Source organism: Medicago sativa, chromosome 5 (genome assembly GCF_051527215.1).
Source record: "Medicago sativa cultivar Bolivia chromosome 5, Bolivia_mono, whole genome shotgun sequence".
Lineage (NCBI taxonomy): Eukaryota > Viridiplantae > Streptophyta > Magnoliopsida > Fabales > Fabaceae > Medicago > Medicago sativa.
In genome coordinates this window covers 43664618-43681707 of record NC_140753.1, presented here as the reverse complement: position 1 = coordinate 43681707, position 17090 = coordinate 43664618, and the positions used below count along the sequence as shown (strand labels likewise).

The 17090-nt window shown below is 33.7% G+C and overlaps 1 protein-coding gene across 1 annotated transcript; it reads right to left on the bottom strand.

Moving 5' to 3' along the window:
• Positions 1-294: 294 nt before the first annotated feature.
• Positions 295-14113, bottom strand: LOC146922295 (mediator of RNA polymerase II transcription subunit 25-like). The gene is made up of 15 exons (XM_085715288.1): positions 13662-14113; positions 12606-12636; positions 10872-10935; positions 10098-10228; positions 8807-9016; positions 8636-8701; positions 7522-7726; positions 6134-6201; positions 5246-6022; positions 3924-3977; positions 3744-3772; positions 2739-2807; positions 2563-2647; positions 1112-1198; positions 295-1025 (listed from the first exon to the last, which is right to left on the bottom strand). Exons 1-15 carry the CDS (start codon positions 13757-13759, stop codon positions 576-578), a joined length of 2424 nt encoding a protein of 807 aa, XP_085571414.1. The 5' UTR covers positions 13760-14113; the 3' UTR covers positions 295-575.
• Between the last annotated feature and the right edge of the window lie 2977 nt (positions 14114-17090).

The window sequence follows — 17090 nt, the reverse complement described above, 5'->3', positions numbered from 1 at the left end:
AGCAAAATTTGTCGGATGATGGATTCCATGCAAAGCATCCATCATATGACAGTGCGGCAACACAAATACGGTTTAAACATGTGGTTCACTATGAACCACCTATAGAGATGATCTAACCTAGCACCAGCCTTTAGATCATGTTAACCACATCATAGTTTGTTGAGTTTTATGCAACACAAACACATATTTCATCGCTCAACCCCTTGAGTGAATGGCTTAACTTTTGTGCCTTGGATAGCGCAAATAGCACTACTCATGTATCGATTGTTTAACATAATATAGACTCTGAATCCATCATAAATCCAATGACTTTATAGTCTGCTCTCAATATATACAACCTATCTGTTTTTAATGGCTCATGACTAAAGAAATGGTACGATCATAAATTAAATGACCAAAACTATCACTGTCTGAGTGTCTGCCATAAATTATGAGCCAAGTACTTGCAATTTCATGCTAGTAACCTACAAACATAAGTTTAATGTTGAAATGATATGCCAGAATATAAAATAAATAGAATCCCCAAAACATGATTGTGTTGTGTCAATCTTAGGGAAACTGTATCAGAGAATGAGCTAACTCATGAAATTCCCTCCACCAATGTTTGTAGCTCCCTGTGATGAAACTTGTCCCTGAGAAACCATTTGTGAGCGCCCAGGACCTTGAACATAGGTTTGACCCATTCCGGCACCAACCATTTGTTGTTGCTGAGGAAGCTGTTGATGTTGCAGTTGCTGTAACTGCGGAAGCTGTTGCTGCTGTTGCTGCAACTGTGAAAGCTGCTGTTGTTGAAGTTGAGGGAGTTGCTGCTGCTGTTGCTGAAGTTGTGGAATCTGCTGTTGAATCTGGGAAAGCTGCTGATTCTGTTGCAGTTGTGGAAGCTGTTGCTGTTGTTGTTGCAGCTGTTGCTGCAATTGTGGAAGATGCTGCTGTTGCGATTGCATCTGCTGGTGTTGTTGCATTTGTTGCTGTTGCGTCTGTTGCTGCTGCTGACTGGACAATTGTGGCTTAAATACAACCATGTCCTGCTTGCATTCAAGGTTTCCAGTTAATAAACCAAAGGTGTAACACATCACAGATTAATATTGAAAATTCAACAACTATATATTACCCCAGGAAAAAGCATCCCGATCAAGCGGCAGGCTTTGTCTGACACAGATAGTAGCAACGTCTGTGATGGCAATTGAATAACTGCACACTGAAATTAAAAAAATATTATATGACCACACTTGTAAAAATATGAAATAAATGGTTCACAGCCATTGTATAAACAAGTAACACAGATGTAACCTGACTGTCACCAAAGAAAGTAACTATTGTTGAGTATCATGGAATTATAATTCTATCGGTCACAAGATTATTAATTCAGAGCTAACAAGAATTGAGTAGTTGTGGTTAGATGTTCCCAGTATTACACCTCAATTCCATAATTCATGGGAGGAATATTGAGGAAGAATTCATGAAAAACATTGACATTCCAACTAAGAAAACAACCACAAATATAAGAAAGGGATTATGCTGCATCCGAAACCGGTACTGTGTACAAGATACAAGAGTTTTTGAAAAATTAAGGTACGGTTACGTTAATAGTATACAAAGACACGTAATTCATAAGAACAAAATTTAACAAAAAAATATATAAAAAAGCCTTCCATAATTTACTATTTATCAAATCAAAACAGAGTTAGGAAATAAATATACATAATCAAGTAAGTTAGGATAAGAGTAATAATATATTTACATAACGGGAGTCTTATAAACAAGGTTGTCAAAATCGAGATCTTGCAATAGATCAAAGGGGGATAGCAAGATCGTAAAACATAAGATCACAACCAAGATCGAAGGATTCAACTCAATTAATTTTGTAGGTTCGAAAGGGGACAGCAAGATCGTAAAACATGAAATCGCAACCAAGATCAAAGGATCCTACCAAAACAAAAATAATACGAAATATATATTATATAGTGCATTCTACTCAAAGTTTCAAATCTTAAACAGACAAATCTCAAATCTAAACATAAAACAACCTAGTCACATCTTAAACAAAAACGACTCAAAGCCAAGATTGTTAGAATCGTATGGAATCGCCCAATTTCACGCCGACTTCATGTTTTCATGCGATTTCGTGGAGATTTTACTCAACTCGTGATTCTATTCACAATCTGAATCGGTAGGGGTGAGTGAAATTGCAAAATCGTGTATTTTCGGGATTCTGACAACAATGCTTATAGATGTATGCTAGAAACACTAATTTTAACACACTTTTTTCTAACACACTCTCTTATTGGGTGAAATACATGTGGGTCACACCACTTTGGGAATATGGCCCACATAAAGGGGTGGGACCATGTGCATTTCACCCAAGAAGAGGATGTTAGAAAGTGTGTGTTACAATGATTGTTGCTAGTGAAAAAATAGGAACATAATATACAAATATAACACACAAAAGTACCCACGAGTACCGTGTTCGGACGCAACAAGTATTCTGGAGTGCCCATGCATTAGAGGACAAGGGGGTTTAAATGAAAAGAAAACGAAATTAGAAACTCATAAAGAACCTACCAGCTTCTTTTCCTGCAGCTGACCAAGAAAACCATGCGGGTTCATTGCCCGAAATACTAGAAAATCTGCCTTTCCTACATATTGCCTAGTCACAACATATACAATTAGCACAACTATAGAACAAAGTTCTAGGAACAATATATATTAAAATAATACAAATTGAAATGAAAACGTACTTGTTATTCATGTGATCCTGAGATATAAGCCGAACTATTTGCATTACAGGAGGCCAGTTCGCTGCAAGTCTGTGATCAACAAAAGTATCACGTATGTTAGTAAAATGAGGAATTAAGAAAAGGATATAAATTTTTTGATGATATGATTTGGTCATAAGGAAGTCAAATTCAGAAAAATCCAATACAATCAGTCATTACAAAGAAATTGGAGAAAGCCATGCCCCAAATAAGAGCAAAATTTTCTATTTTGCTGAATAAAGGTAATTTATAATGCTATTATAAAACTGAGAATTTTAGCAGTAAATTTTTTAAACTAATTTTTATTATGGATGAATTTTAGTTCTGAATTTGGATTATATGAGAATATTCTTCAAAGGTGAGGATTAAATGCAAATGTCATTAAATAAAACAAATGATGCCGTACTAATAAGCAATTTAGGTCAATGTTATCGATGGCGGAAAGCCAAAAACCCAACATACGGCTGACATATGGCAAACTCAAATGGAAAATTAAGCAATATGACACATTATTGACTTAAAGTTCAATTGTTTGATATTTTTCTCTTGAAAAAACAAACAGGTTTTATTTTATAACCAAACAAACCATTTTTGAACAATAGGAAAATCACTATTTCAAACTTAAGTTTAATCAAATAGACTCTTGGTGATAAATTGCTGAGATTCCTATGTAGGTTCATATATAGATTCCTATGTATTTCCCCATATGAAATTTCTTTATTTATATATAAATAATATTTATGCATAAATTAATTATCAATCAATTTTAATCAGAACTAAGAAAATATTCCCAATAAAACCATTTAACGAAATACTACTTTCCTTATGTATAACAATATCACAGCATAAACTCTATGACTCTATAGTTTAAAGACAAAAACAACCCAACATCAAATACTACTACTAATAACTTTGCAGCAATAGTAGCATAAACTTCAACTACAATATAGTATTTTGATAACAGATAATACAACTTCCGAAACTTACGTCTCACTTGCAGAAGAACTCCTGTAACCCTGCCACAGAGAAAATATGAATCAGGATTACACGTCAAAAAACTAGACAGTTTCCACAAAATTGGAATTGTTAAGAATGAGATGCAAACAAATGAAATAGATTAAAACAAGTAAAAAATTTTTTTTTTTTATCTCGCAGTTGGGAACATACTTCGAGTTTGGTGATAAATACCGGCTGTCCTTGTCTTTGTCCTGATAAGCTTCCCTGCATGAATTTCAATTATTGAACATATAGAACTGATGCACAAGCAGCTATAAATAAATCCAACAAATTGCCACCACTCTAGAACCACCAGTTCATTCTTTGATATTACAAATAAGAAATACAACACAGCATATATATGATTATTTCCGTACAGTGTTTTATGATTTAGAAAGAACATTTCAACGAGATATCAGAACATCTCTAAGTTATTATGTAAGAGGTTGTACTTATAGTTATTTTTTAAATACATATTAAGGCACATTTAAACCAAACATGATCAGCAGTTAACTAGTTATCTTCGCTGAGCCATTCACTTTCAAGTCTTAACATGGTATCCCAACATTGCATTTAACAGAGTTTCACATGCAAGAACAAATACAAAGTTCATAGTCAATTTGTATGAGGAAAGCTTCTGCAAACAATGATCAAAATCAATCATGTCAGGTCTGGTATTTGCTAGCAGATTTCATCACAAAAACCAAAATGTTGCGCTAGCTCATTTAAATTCATAACAATATGCATGATTCGGCTTCAGGGAGTGTACAGAGTATTATGTGTACAGTAGACTTTCCTTATGCGTGGCAAGTGGCAAGTGTTAAAAGAAAAGAAATAAGCAAAGCATATTGATGTGAGTAGTACCATATCTATTGATATGTCATTTATAATAAATATGGTATCTAGAAAGCTAGATATGCGTAGCAAGTCCAAAGTCTTGAACATCTAATATACTCCCAGAAAACTATGTGGAAAGGCAATATTCAAACAAGTGATCCCTGGCCCAAATGCTGCTCTAGGGAAACCATAATATAAACAGAAATATACACAAAAAATAAGAAATTGTAATAAGTGAACTGAGTCCAAATTTTTGCAAAAATATTCCCTACCAAATTAAAATTTGCCCATTAGCTTAGTTGGTTAAATAAATAAATTAAATAAAATTTGAAAAGAAAGTAGCAGTGATACTATGCGGATCACATTATACTAATATCCCAAATTAAGCTTTACTAGATATATTCGAAATACCGCTTGATTATTCTTATTATATCAAATAAAAATTATTGAATAGCTACTAAGATTACCTATTGGAGCTAATTGCTAAAACAAATTGATTTTCTAATGGAAGAATTGTGTGGCCATTTCAAACAGAGAAAAAAATGTATACTAAAAGTCTAAGACAAACTGAAATTCATAAGGGACTTCTAGACAGTGCTGTAAAATCAGAGTGAGAGATAAACTTTAATCTAGGTTTAAGAAGGAAGTGGACATACCTCCCAAACCTTTATATATTTGGATTGTGAAGAAGCTGTCTGTTGTGCATTATTCGCAAGAGATTGCATGCCTGATTGTACATGTTGAGGTATTCCTGGAGTAGGAATCATTGCTCCAGTTACAGAAGAGACACCTGATTGACCGGGGCCATTTATTACATTTTGGTTCATGTTAACTCCGCCTTGCACCATTTGGGCCCCTGAAAGGTTTCCTGGATTCATAGCGGGAACCTGTTGTCCCATACTAACACCTCCTTGGAGATTAGCTATTGGTTGTGAAATCCCAGTATTTGGACTTGAGTTAGAAGTGGCTGATGTTAATGAAGCAAGACCTGAGTTTTGTCCAACCTGTGCAGAAGCAGTAAGAGATCCAGAACTAGTTATTACTGACGGTCCAGATGAAAATACATTTTGACCTGTAGGCCCAGAAGATGTCGTCCCACTGGATATCATGTTTGACATGTGCATGGCAACAGGAGTCTGGCCCATTGTTTGAAGTCCCCTAGAAGTTCCGCCACTTAAAGCCATTACCTGCCGTACTTGTGGATTATTCAAAATGCTCACATTTGCTTGAGCTGGATTCACAGGACGTATTGGTTGCAACATTGACACAATAGGCTTTGTATCCATTGCATTTTCATTACTTGTCATAATATCTTGAGAAACAGAGGATGGAGAAGATGTCTGCAAGCTTGGAACTCCTAGACCAGTACTAGTAGCACGCGGAACTGATGGATTATGTGAAAAAGCTGGTCCAGAAGTTACAGGCACTGGCTCCTGAAGCATTATCATATAAATCCAGGATCATTTGTATAATTGAATCATAAAGACTTCATTGAAGTGCATAGTTTATATGAAAGTTAAAGCGCTTTTCTAGAAATAATTTACCACTTTTACAGTAGCAGGAGTCACATTCCCAGCAGGTATTGGTTGCCGGTTCGGAATAGATCCATTCACTAAAAAACAACAGAAAACTGGTTAACAACAAGATTGCCAAAAGAATAAATAAGCCACTTAGAAAAATTGCTGACCAACCAAACATGACAAACTAGAACTCTAAAACAATTACTTGTCCATGAATTTTCTTACTATCAACCTTTTCAGTGCGATATCCATAATGACTAAAGAGTAAGTCCTATTCTTTTTTCCTTTTAAAAATATAGCAATGTAAAAAGACTTTCAATCAAGATCATTGTGTTTTACAAAATTGACTGCCACGACATATATTTCTCAACAAAATAAGACCAGCCCTACATATTTTCTCCCCTTCAATTACAGTAGTTTTTTTATGTTAGCTTACTGTTATTTCAGATCTCTGATCAACTGAGTTTGATAGGAACAAACACTATGCTAAACTGAAACTGTTGGAAATAGAAATAATGACAAAACAAGTGGACGAACCACCTGTACAAGATGAATAAAATGGTAAAATAATTCACAATGGATGGAGATGAATCTCCTTGCAAAAGGACGAAAGTAGATGATACTCTCAAGAAGAAGAGCACCCTCTATGAGATGGGAATCACCCAATACTTAACCCCTGAATTCGTACTTCACTCTCATCATATCCCTCACTTCAGTTATCCCTTCATTACAAAACCCAATATTCTACTCCTACTTGTTCCTGCATTCAGTTATCCCTTGTAATTATCGAGTGAGTATTTTCACTATTTCCCAGCCCACCCTCCTAACAACTGTGAGTCCGACATACTCTACCCGTGCACTTGTTCAACAGGTATGGGGTGGGTCCGCATATGTAGGAAAGCTTAAGATTTCGAAATGCACAACAAAAGTGACTCGTTGTTAGTGTATGATATGTGTTGGTCCCACTCACCAATGTAAACTATAACCTCACAAGTTGTTCATGTAGAAAATCTCTCCCATGACTCAGGATTTCTTGATAGAGTGACCCTACCCAGCTAACTCTCTTTCTAAGCAAGAGCTTTCCCTTGACAGGAGTGAGAGAAAAGGCCAGTCCTTCTACGAACAATTCTTTCTGCCCCAGCTAGTATCCTCAATTTCCAGTTCCATCCTTATAGGATTCATTGGTTGCAAAACCGTAAACATAATCTGATAAATATTTAACCTTACACTCCCAAAAATAAGTCTTCTGAACAAAATTCCAGCTATAAGTGCTACAGAGTTGGTGTTCAAAATTATGCAAAAGGAAACGCATAAGAAATAAATAAAGCATGCAAACTTATTTTTTGAATCACATGCCCTTTACTTAATATTTGTCTCAGATAAGGGATGTAGACACTGCATGCGTAAATAACCTGATGGCAATGAAGATGGGGGTGCCCCCGTAACTGGTGTGGCAGATACAGCGTCTACTTTTACAGGACTTTGATTTGAAGGCATGTTAGTTCCAGGTCGACTCAAGGCACTGCGGGCTTCCCTAAAACCTTCTGATATTAAAATAAGGAAATGAGTGGTCTTCGCATCAACCGGTGGATCAGCAGCTCTATTATTTCGTTTTCCCTACAGTGCCAAAAGAATGTTAATAATATCATGAATATTATTCAATAGCAGGGAAAAAAAGTTGTTTTTTCTAATAATATCCTTATAATATTTACTTTTGAAAATATTAGGATATATTTTGTGATCTCAAAAATATTATCTCCTGCTTGCTTTGTAAGACATTTTCTATTTTCATTTTCTAAAGTATGTGTTAATTTTAACTTGCTAATAAGATGTGAGATTCCTGAAGTGAATCATTGTGATGCAGAGAAGATGAAATGCTAGCTAGGAATGAATTATTTTTGGAAATAATGAAAACAATTCTTTTGCATTTTCATTGTTGCAAAAAAATGCATACAATTGTTCACTTTAATCCTCTATTATCACTTTGTAGCAATATAATTAACATAAATTTTAGAAAATGAAAATAGAAAATGTTTTCATAAAGTAAACGGGGCCTAGTGTGTATTTTAAGCAAATACAAAACTATTCTAGAAAATGTGAGATTCGGAGTGTACCATTCTCATGTTTTGTACAAGTAAAAACAAAAACATTCCCTGGTATTTTTTTTTTTTAAAACTTGGTATCCGATCCAAGGATCGACTAGTCCGAGGGGATCAATCCCACCGCCCACTTGCAGGGGCCCCATTCTAAGCCAGAGCAAAGCTATGTATGGACTTACCCATCGAAATTGGCACCAGAAGGAATCGAACCTGAGACCTTGAGAGGAGCACACTCCAAGATCCCAAGCCAACCACTAGGCCAACCCCAAATGGGTACATTCCCTAGTATTATTAATTCCCAGGAATCCAGTTTACCAGTATTTTTCCAACTTTCTAATTTCCATTCCAATGAAGTGTGGTAATCTTTCAAAATAAACAAATAAATACAGATTATAATTTTCGTATAAGAGTGATAGGTCATCCTTACCGCGTTGTAGATGGCTTTAACTTTGGGAAGTTGTTTTGGGCAGACGACCGACAGAGAAATATTAAACTGTATACAGAGTATGACATTCCATTAACAAGAAGTGAACAGATTTATAATCTTACAGCATCAAAGACAGAGTGCCACACGAATAAAATAAATAAAACAAAGTACCTGTGGAAATGCTTTAGCAACAGCTTCAGCATCATATAACTGGTTCACTTGGTTTGAGTCAATGGATTCAGTCTTCTCTAGGCTCTGCAGTTGCGGAACATATACCGGTGTCTGCAATGGGTAAGGATTACTGGCTGCCACAAGGATACAGTGCATGTTCATATCCACATTCTGCTGATTTGGGCCTCCACTTTGAGAAGGGGGGAACATCTAACCATTCCAGTATTGAGTTTGAGCATTAAAATCCATCTTACAGCCAAAATATGATCATAAAATTTTCCAAAATGCAAGTTTGAATTATATGGAATATTTTATTAAAGGGCATAGATACTGGAATTGCTAAAGATTTTATGCTTCAAAAAATACACCCAGGCTATCAAAAGATGATGTAAATAAGTGTAAGGTATACACCATTGTGTCCAATACTTCGTATATATTTTGGTGTCTTTGATCATTAAAAAAAATGTGTACAGAGATTTGGGCTTTAAGCTTTAGGAGTCCTGTATTCCTATATATAGAGGTTAGTCTTTAGTATCAATGATATTTCAGTATAATTATATTTCTTCTTATTCTTATCCTTTTATCTAAAACCTTTAACTTCAACAACTACACAATTGGGTTTTAAAAGTTATAGACAGGTCTTTGGCTAGGATTACAAGGACGCCTTTTCACCACATTTACATGGACAAAAACATTTTTTTATATTTAATAACCACACTTTTTAACATAATAGCCACAGTAACCAAAATGAAATTGCGAACATTTCAACTCAGATTGTTAGCTCAAATCATATCCAATTGAGCCATTATGAACCAAAAGGCTGATTTAGCTCCAAAACTATGACCATTAGCTCTGATTTCACACATAATTTAACTCAAATACATACAACCACCATTTAGGTTTAAACAACACGGCAAAATAAATAACTTCTAACATTTGATATTATATTCACTTCAAGTAAATAAAATATAGGAAATATTCTGCAAACCACAACTATTACTGTAACCCATAAAGCATCTTATATCTCATATGTAAACCAGTATTTCATCTGTTATATGAGAAGATTTTGATCAAAATAAATAAAGCCACAACATCATATTAAACAAGGAAAAACGCCCATATTACATGTGCACGTGCACAAACACGCATATAATAAGGTCTAAAAGGAAACATTACGTGCACAAACACGCATATAATAAGGTCTAAAAGGAAACATTATGAAGGAATCCGGATCAACGTATATGGTATGAAAATTGAAGAATTAACAGGAAACTATATAGAGCACGCATACCATCAGAGCTTCAGCAAGCCCTTCAGCAATAGCCGCGTCATTAAAACCACCGCCAGAAAATGGTATAGATTCTAGCCACTGTAAGAAAACATCTGGGTCTCTTGTCCAGCCAGTACGTTGCACGAGGATACCTGCATCCAGTGATGCCAAGATAAGTAAAAATACTCGGTAGATTGTCAATTGCACATAAATTTGTCAGTGCAGAAGGCGTTGGGCAGATTTCAAGAATTCTAAAAGTCCAAGAGATTATGCAGTGGAAAGTAAAATTATAATAGTGCAACTTCCCACACTCGAAGACCCACTTGCTAGTGTAAAAGAACATAGACAGAATTCAAGTAGTAAAACTTATCTATTTTATAATTTAACATCCCACACCCACGCATGTGTGCTCAAACTATGGAAATTTTATACGTACAAACAAGTTTAATCAGCTTCCTTCTTTACCAATAAGTACCAGTTTACTTTTTAATGATTTGTTATTGGATATTATACTAAGTAAAACTCTGTGTCACCTTAAACAAAATTAATTTAAATCTAAATTAGAGAAAAATTAAATTATATAGCAGGTAGCAGAAAGAAGTTGATTTATTTTGAATTTAAAATAGAGAAAAATTATATTATGCAACAGTTTACTTAAATATGGGAACTGGGTATAAATTAAAAATAAATCAGCTAACACAGGTAGCAGCAAGAAGTTGATTCTGAAGCTATGCAAAAATTATGGTATGAACAGCTTTCACAAAGCAGGAATTATGAAAATTAGCAAAACTGTACCAGAATAACATCCATGAGTATTATAGGTGACTAGGGAAAACTCGACGTTGGAACCAGAAGGCTTCTGCAAAAGAAGGGGACAAAAAATCAATACATTAATCACAAGACCTTCATTACACAAGACAACAAGAAAAACACATTTTACTAGTATGATTCTAACAAATGCATATATCTGAACATTTACCAAATGATTCCCTACGGGACATTCACCAAAAAAGACTAAAAGCAAAATCCTGAGCTGCAGATCATATAGTATCGGAGAAGAAAAGCAAAGAAGACCTAAATATAATGCATAAAACCTAGGCAATGAAGAGACCACAACAAGTTGATGTTTTCTAGTGATAGAATATGAGTTTGTATGTTTAACAATAGCTTACAAGTGCATGCTATTGTGCTACTAGAATTTTCCTATAGTTAGTTCAGTTGGTTAGAATTTGTTATATTAAAGTTGTCAACTATTACAGAATAACAACTACAGCTTCGCTCTGTATTACAACTCTCATAGTGGTTGCTTTGTTGGCCGCATATCCTTCCAATACCAAATCTGCTATCGATTTGTTCATGAAGGTGGTGGCATTTGAGTGTTGAGTTACCGAGAGAGAAAAAGGGTATATCAAGAATGTGGTGGCATTTGATTAGTATATTCTATTATGACGTGGAATAATTTATGTGGGTGAGCATAAAGAGGGCTTAGGACAGCTAGAATGGTCTTTCTGTTTTAGTTGCACTACCAAGACAAAAGCTATGGCTCTGTTTGGTAAAATTAGCAGATAGCTGATAAGCTAGTTGATAGCTTTTAGCTGATAAGCTAGCTGATAGCTTTTAGCTGATAAGCTAGTTGGTGTTTGGTAAAATTAGCTGATAGCTTTTGCTTTGAATAATAAGGGTAAATATGGAAGAAAAAATGAGAAGCTAAAAGCTATAAGCTCAAAAGCTACTTGAAGTAGCTTCTGAAAAATAGCTTATAAGCTCCTGAAATAAGCTATAAGCTCGTTGTACCAAACAGAGCTTTTTTTATCAAACGAGCTTATAAGCTAAAAGCTAAGAGCTAAAAGCTCTTTTTTTGGGTTTACCAAACAGAGCCTATATTTTTCTGAAGAGCAATAGACTTAGGAGTTAGGACCTTGGTAGCATTTCCCTTTTCTAGTAAATTAGTATATGCTAGTATCTCTATTATATTCTAACATGTCTGGTCCAACCTACTTGATCATCAAAGCAAATGATATTTACCCAGCACTAATGTTAACAGGAAAACATCCATGCCAGCATATAAAACGAATGAAATGAACATATTATCAAGCTTAGCCAACGGCTTCTATAAATCATCACTAGACAATACCAACTTAAGCTACTGAATAGTGGATTGTGCCTTGTTCAGGTAAGATTGAAGGTAACAAATAACAATCAATTGCTTGGAGTGTAGCGAGGCTATGAATTGACTCGTATAGTTGTTCTTAAACATTTCCGAGTCTTTATCCACCGCCATATCATGTGTTGTAAGGACGAAAAATGCAGCATTAGCTTTGGATAAATAGACTTCCATAACAAGCTATTTATGTTGTCAAGCCATTAGGAAAGACAATATGTTTATCCAAAGCCAATGAAAATAACTAACATACACTCACTACATATGAAATAAGACTAATCAAAAGTGTTCAGGTGACACATTAAGTACTAATATTTTCTTTCATTTTTTTCAAAGACTGAAATTTTCACCGAAGTAAAAATGTATACCTGCCCAGTCGACTCGTTCCCACCAAGGCACCTGTAAGAATACCAAAGTAGGTTAAAACATGTGGATCATAGGATGTGTGGTGAAATATAGCCATTAAAATAGACTGAAGTATGCATACGTACATGCATATACGGCATATCTAGTGAGAATAGTGTTTTTAAGTGCAAGAGGAAATCATATTACCCATTGGAAATCTAGATTTTACGCGTGATCAGTAAGGGGAATCTAGATTTTCCAAAATGTTACGCTTAGAAGTATGGGAATAATAAATGTGTTCGATAAGACACGACTAGTTAACTTTTTCATTTCCAAGATGTCATTTCATTTAGGAAAAAGTTATTTGGAATTTTCGACAAATTCCATATCCTCTGAGCTGGATTCATTTCTTATCTACATTAGCGGTAAGAGAGTCGCTTTACGCCAAAATGTTACCTATACTGCCAAATAGTATCTTACTGGCAATAAGCATTTGGATCATGGCATAAAGTATCGTACCGACTCATGTGATATGAATCATAAAACACAACAAACTTTGAGGCTGCTAATACACAGACCTGGCTGAATCAAAATGAGAAGAGATACATCTATCGATTTCAACCAAGTATCAAACGATAAAATGAGAAAACCAATGATTGTCATTCTAATAAACTCATGATCTGTTACGATATATATGCGATATCTATCTTTGATCTGTTAATTAATGGTTAATATAACTTGGTTTACACTCTAACGTAAATTGTTCACTTTAAAGGAGTCAGATCTCCTTACATGATTGACTAATGCCGGCAATTAGTTCAATCGTCGAACCCAACGTGTTTAAATATAGTCTAATAAACCAAACCTAACAACAATCAACACAATTGAATAAACAGAATCAACATCATTTCTACAAGAACAAGAACAGAACTTCATTTTCATTTTATAATCATAATCATAATCAATAACAATCAAAACACAATTCAATTACAGCACCAAAATCAAAAACATAATCTCCAAGACAAAAAATTGAAAAAGTAAACCCTAATTTTGATTGAAAAATGAATAGAAAAACAAACCTGACAATTTTTTCGAGATAATCCATTTGAAGAGTATCCCAATAAGGTCCCATAGCTGCAGTGGTTTCAACAACAACGATAAGCTGTTTCTCCGCCATAGTGTTTGTTTGAAACAAAAACGAAAAAACCAAAAGAGACTAAGAGAGCACACAGGTATTGGGTTTTATATAACACAAAACAGCGTTGGTTTTGGTTTATATGGGAAATTGAAATGAAAGAAAAAAGTATTATTATTATTATTACAAAGAAGGAAAAAAATTGAGTGAAAAATGATACAATGAATGTGGGTTTGAACGGTGTGAATTGTTTTGTTTGTTTGTTTCTGTTACTTTTTGATGAAGACTGTGGCCAAAGGCAGCGGAGTGGCCACCGCGGGCAACGTTTGGTTTGTTTGGGGAAGAAATTCCGACAACAAACACTTCAGATGGACAACTACGCAAAATGAGCTCGTTAGTATTAAACTATGACAAGATGATATTTGTACCACAATTTTGTGATATTTTTGAATAATTTTCTCTCTCTTTCTTATATAATCTTTTGGATTAATGATGAAATCGAGAAGGTTGTCATAAAAATTGTCATTAGATGTTGTAAAGATATCATTAATTAAAGTAAGGGAAATGTTAACTTGTGCCCTTGGGGCATAAGTTAAGAAATCAAATGTAGAAAGTTTTTCTTGAAACTTATGCATTCAATGCTTTAAAAGTTGCAAAAGTTATACTTTCAATACAAAATTTATTTTTAATTTCCATTTTAAGCTCCTTAACTTGTGCCCTAAGGGCACAAGTTAACATGACCCTTAAAGTAAATGATACTCCTAAAATATTTAGAAAAAGACAAAAAAAATACAATTATCATAATCTAAAAAAAATAGAGTAAATTACATTTCTCTCCCCTCAGAGATGTTTGAATTATAATCTTCTCCCCTCTTATGTTAAAATATACTCTCCCTCCTCTCTTATTCAAAACATATTAGAAAACATTTCACTCTCATTTCCTAAGAGAGCTTGAATTACATTTCTCTTCCCTCTTATGTTAAAATCTACCCTTTACTTCCTCAATGATTTTTTTTTTATGTCTAATAATCTAGCACAAAAGTTATTTAAAAGTTAATTTTATACTCTAAATTATAAAATTAATAGAAAAATATTTAAATTTAATTATCATTGACATTTAAATTATAAAGAAATAAAATTATTTTTCTTAAATGGTGGTTCAAAATTAGTATATATCATAAAAAAAATTACTATTTATGTTAAAATAGATTAAAGTGTAGTGCATATTTAATTATTAAGGGAGGTGGTTGTAATTCAAAAATCTTATAGGCGAGGGGAGTATCAATTTTACTTTTCAAAGGAGGGGAGTGTATATTTTAACATAAGAGATGAGAGGATTGTAATTCAAACTTCTCTTAGGGGAAGGGGTGTAATTTACTCTAAAAAATATTGAAGAAGACCGTTTTCAAAAAAATATAGAAAAAGACAACAACAAAAAAATTAGATTCGATGGTATGCGATCTCTCCAGACTTAACAAAAGATCATATTCAAATTCAGTTTTAAAAATGTAACGATGTTAAATTTTATTTAGAGATGGTTTTGTGACTCATTGTGGTTTTATCTGACTCGAAAGATTAATCTATGTACAAGTAGATTATGTTTAGTTAGTCATCGTGAACTTAACTTAGTTGATAATGACAATGCATAACATATGCAAATAAAAGATACAATTAAAAAGAACGGATAGAAAGAACGGATAGACAAATCCTTCCACTAGTATATAAAGTCAATTTAAAAAATTAATAAAGTCAACTTTAAAGTTAAATATACTTATAAATATATATAAAATTTGACAACTAACTATTTTTTAATTGAAAGTTTTTAACCTCAAAACAAATATGGTTTCCTAAATATTTTTCCGTAACAATCCAATATATATTTTTAATTTGAATTCAAGAATAATATTAAATATAAATATGACAAAATACAATAGAAAAAAGGGGATAGTTCCGCTAGTAAATTAATATTTATATATGTTATTTGGAATTAACCATTTTTGTCTATCCAAACAATCTAATTTAGAGAGAAGAATCTATCTTGTGTGTCCAATAGGTTCTATAAAAAAAATATCAAAAGTTATTTTTTTTTTGGTCAGGTAGCCTAGTGGCTAGAATTCACCTTATTTTTTATTTTTTTGGTCAGTTAGCCTAGTGGCTAGAATTCACCTTATAAGGTTTTTTGGTCAGGTAGCCTAGTGGCTAGAATTCACCTTATAAGGTGAATAATTCACCTTATAAGGTGAATAAGTGGGGTGTCCGGGGTTCGAACCCCGGCCCTTGCATATAATAATTCATTGTCCTACCAACTGAGCTATGCTTATTTTAATAGAATGTTATAAGCCCGTAAAATAATATCATTATCAACTAATTATAATTTGGCATACTACTAAAGGAAGACTATGGTCCCACCATTGGAGGGCTAGGGAGTTTGGAAGCAAGCTTGTTGATGTATATCCTTCATCTATCAACCTTTATTTATTAGTTATGCTCACCATGGATAACTAAACTCTTTTTATGTTGGGATTAGATGTAAATAACTAGTATTTTAATGTAATTGTCTTGATCTGGATGGTTTATATGATATGTATTCAATATAATCTTTGGTTTAAATATATTTTTAATGATTTTGCCGACTAGCACTCTGCAAACGTTCGATTAATTTAGTAAGTGTAATAAATCAACTTAAACACATATTAGCATATGCACTTGTTCTTTCATTCTTTTTTATCATCAAAAACTTCGAAGGCATTGTTCAAAACTCATTTTGGTTTGATAGATTTGATATTGATTTGGACGAAAATAGTTTCTTACAATTCCTTTAGGAATATACTACATACAAAATTATTGATGATAGATGATAAAAAAAATGACAGACCACACCATTCATCTACTGGACTAATAAACTAAACAAACAAAAAATCAACTTAAATATAATGTATATTCAACGGGAGTCCCTAATATGGACCTTAAAAATAAGGGTCCATTGGTGGACCTATGCAAATGACTTACTATAACAAGTTACCATCCCTTCAGGCTTTAGCACAGTATCAGTGAAAGGTTAATTTTCCAGAAAAGACCCAAGTGCATTTAGTGACTGGAAAATAAGAAAAGGTCCAAAATGTGTGAGTAGGAAATTGCTTGAGGACACACCTTTACCAAACGTGATAGTATGAACGATGATGAGGGTCTAAATCCAATCTGAATAAATTTATGCATGATTTCATACAAAAAGAAAAAAGAAAGTATTCAAAAAATCCTCAAAAGAGATCTCCTCTGTCTGGTTTAACTAAAATGATACGGTAGAGCAATCACCAGAATAACACTTTTGCAGATCTATGTTTGTTGAGACGAAAACAAGGATACGAATCGGTGT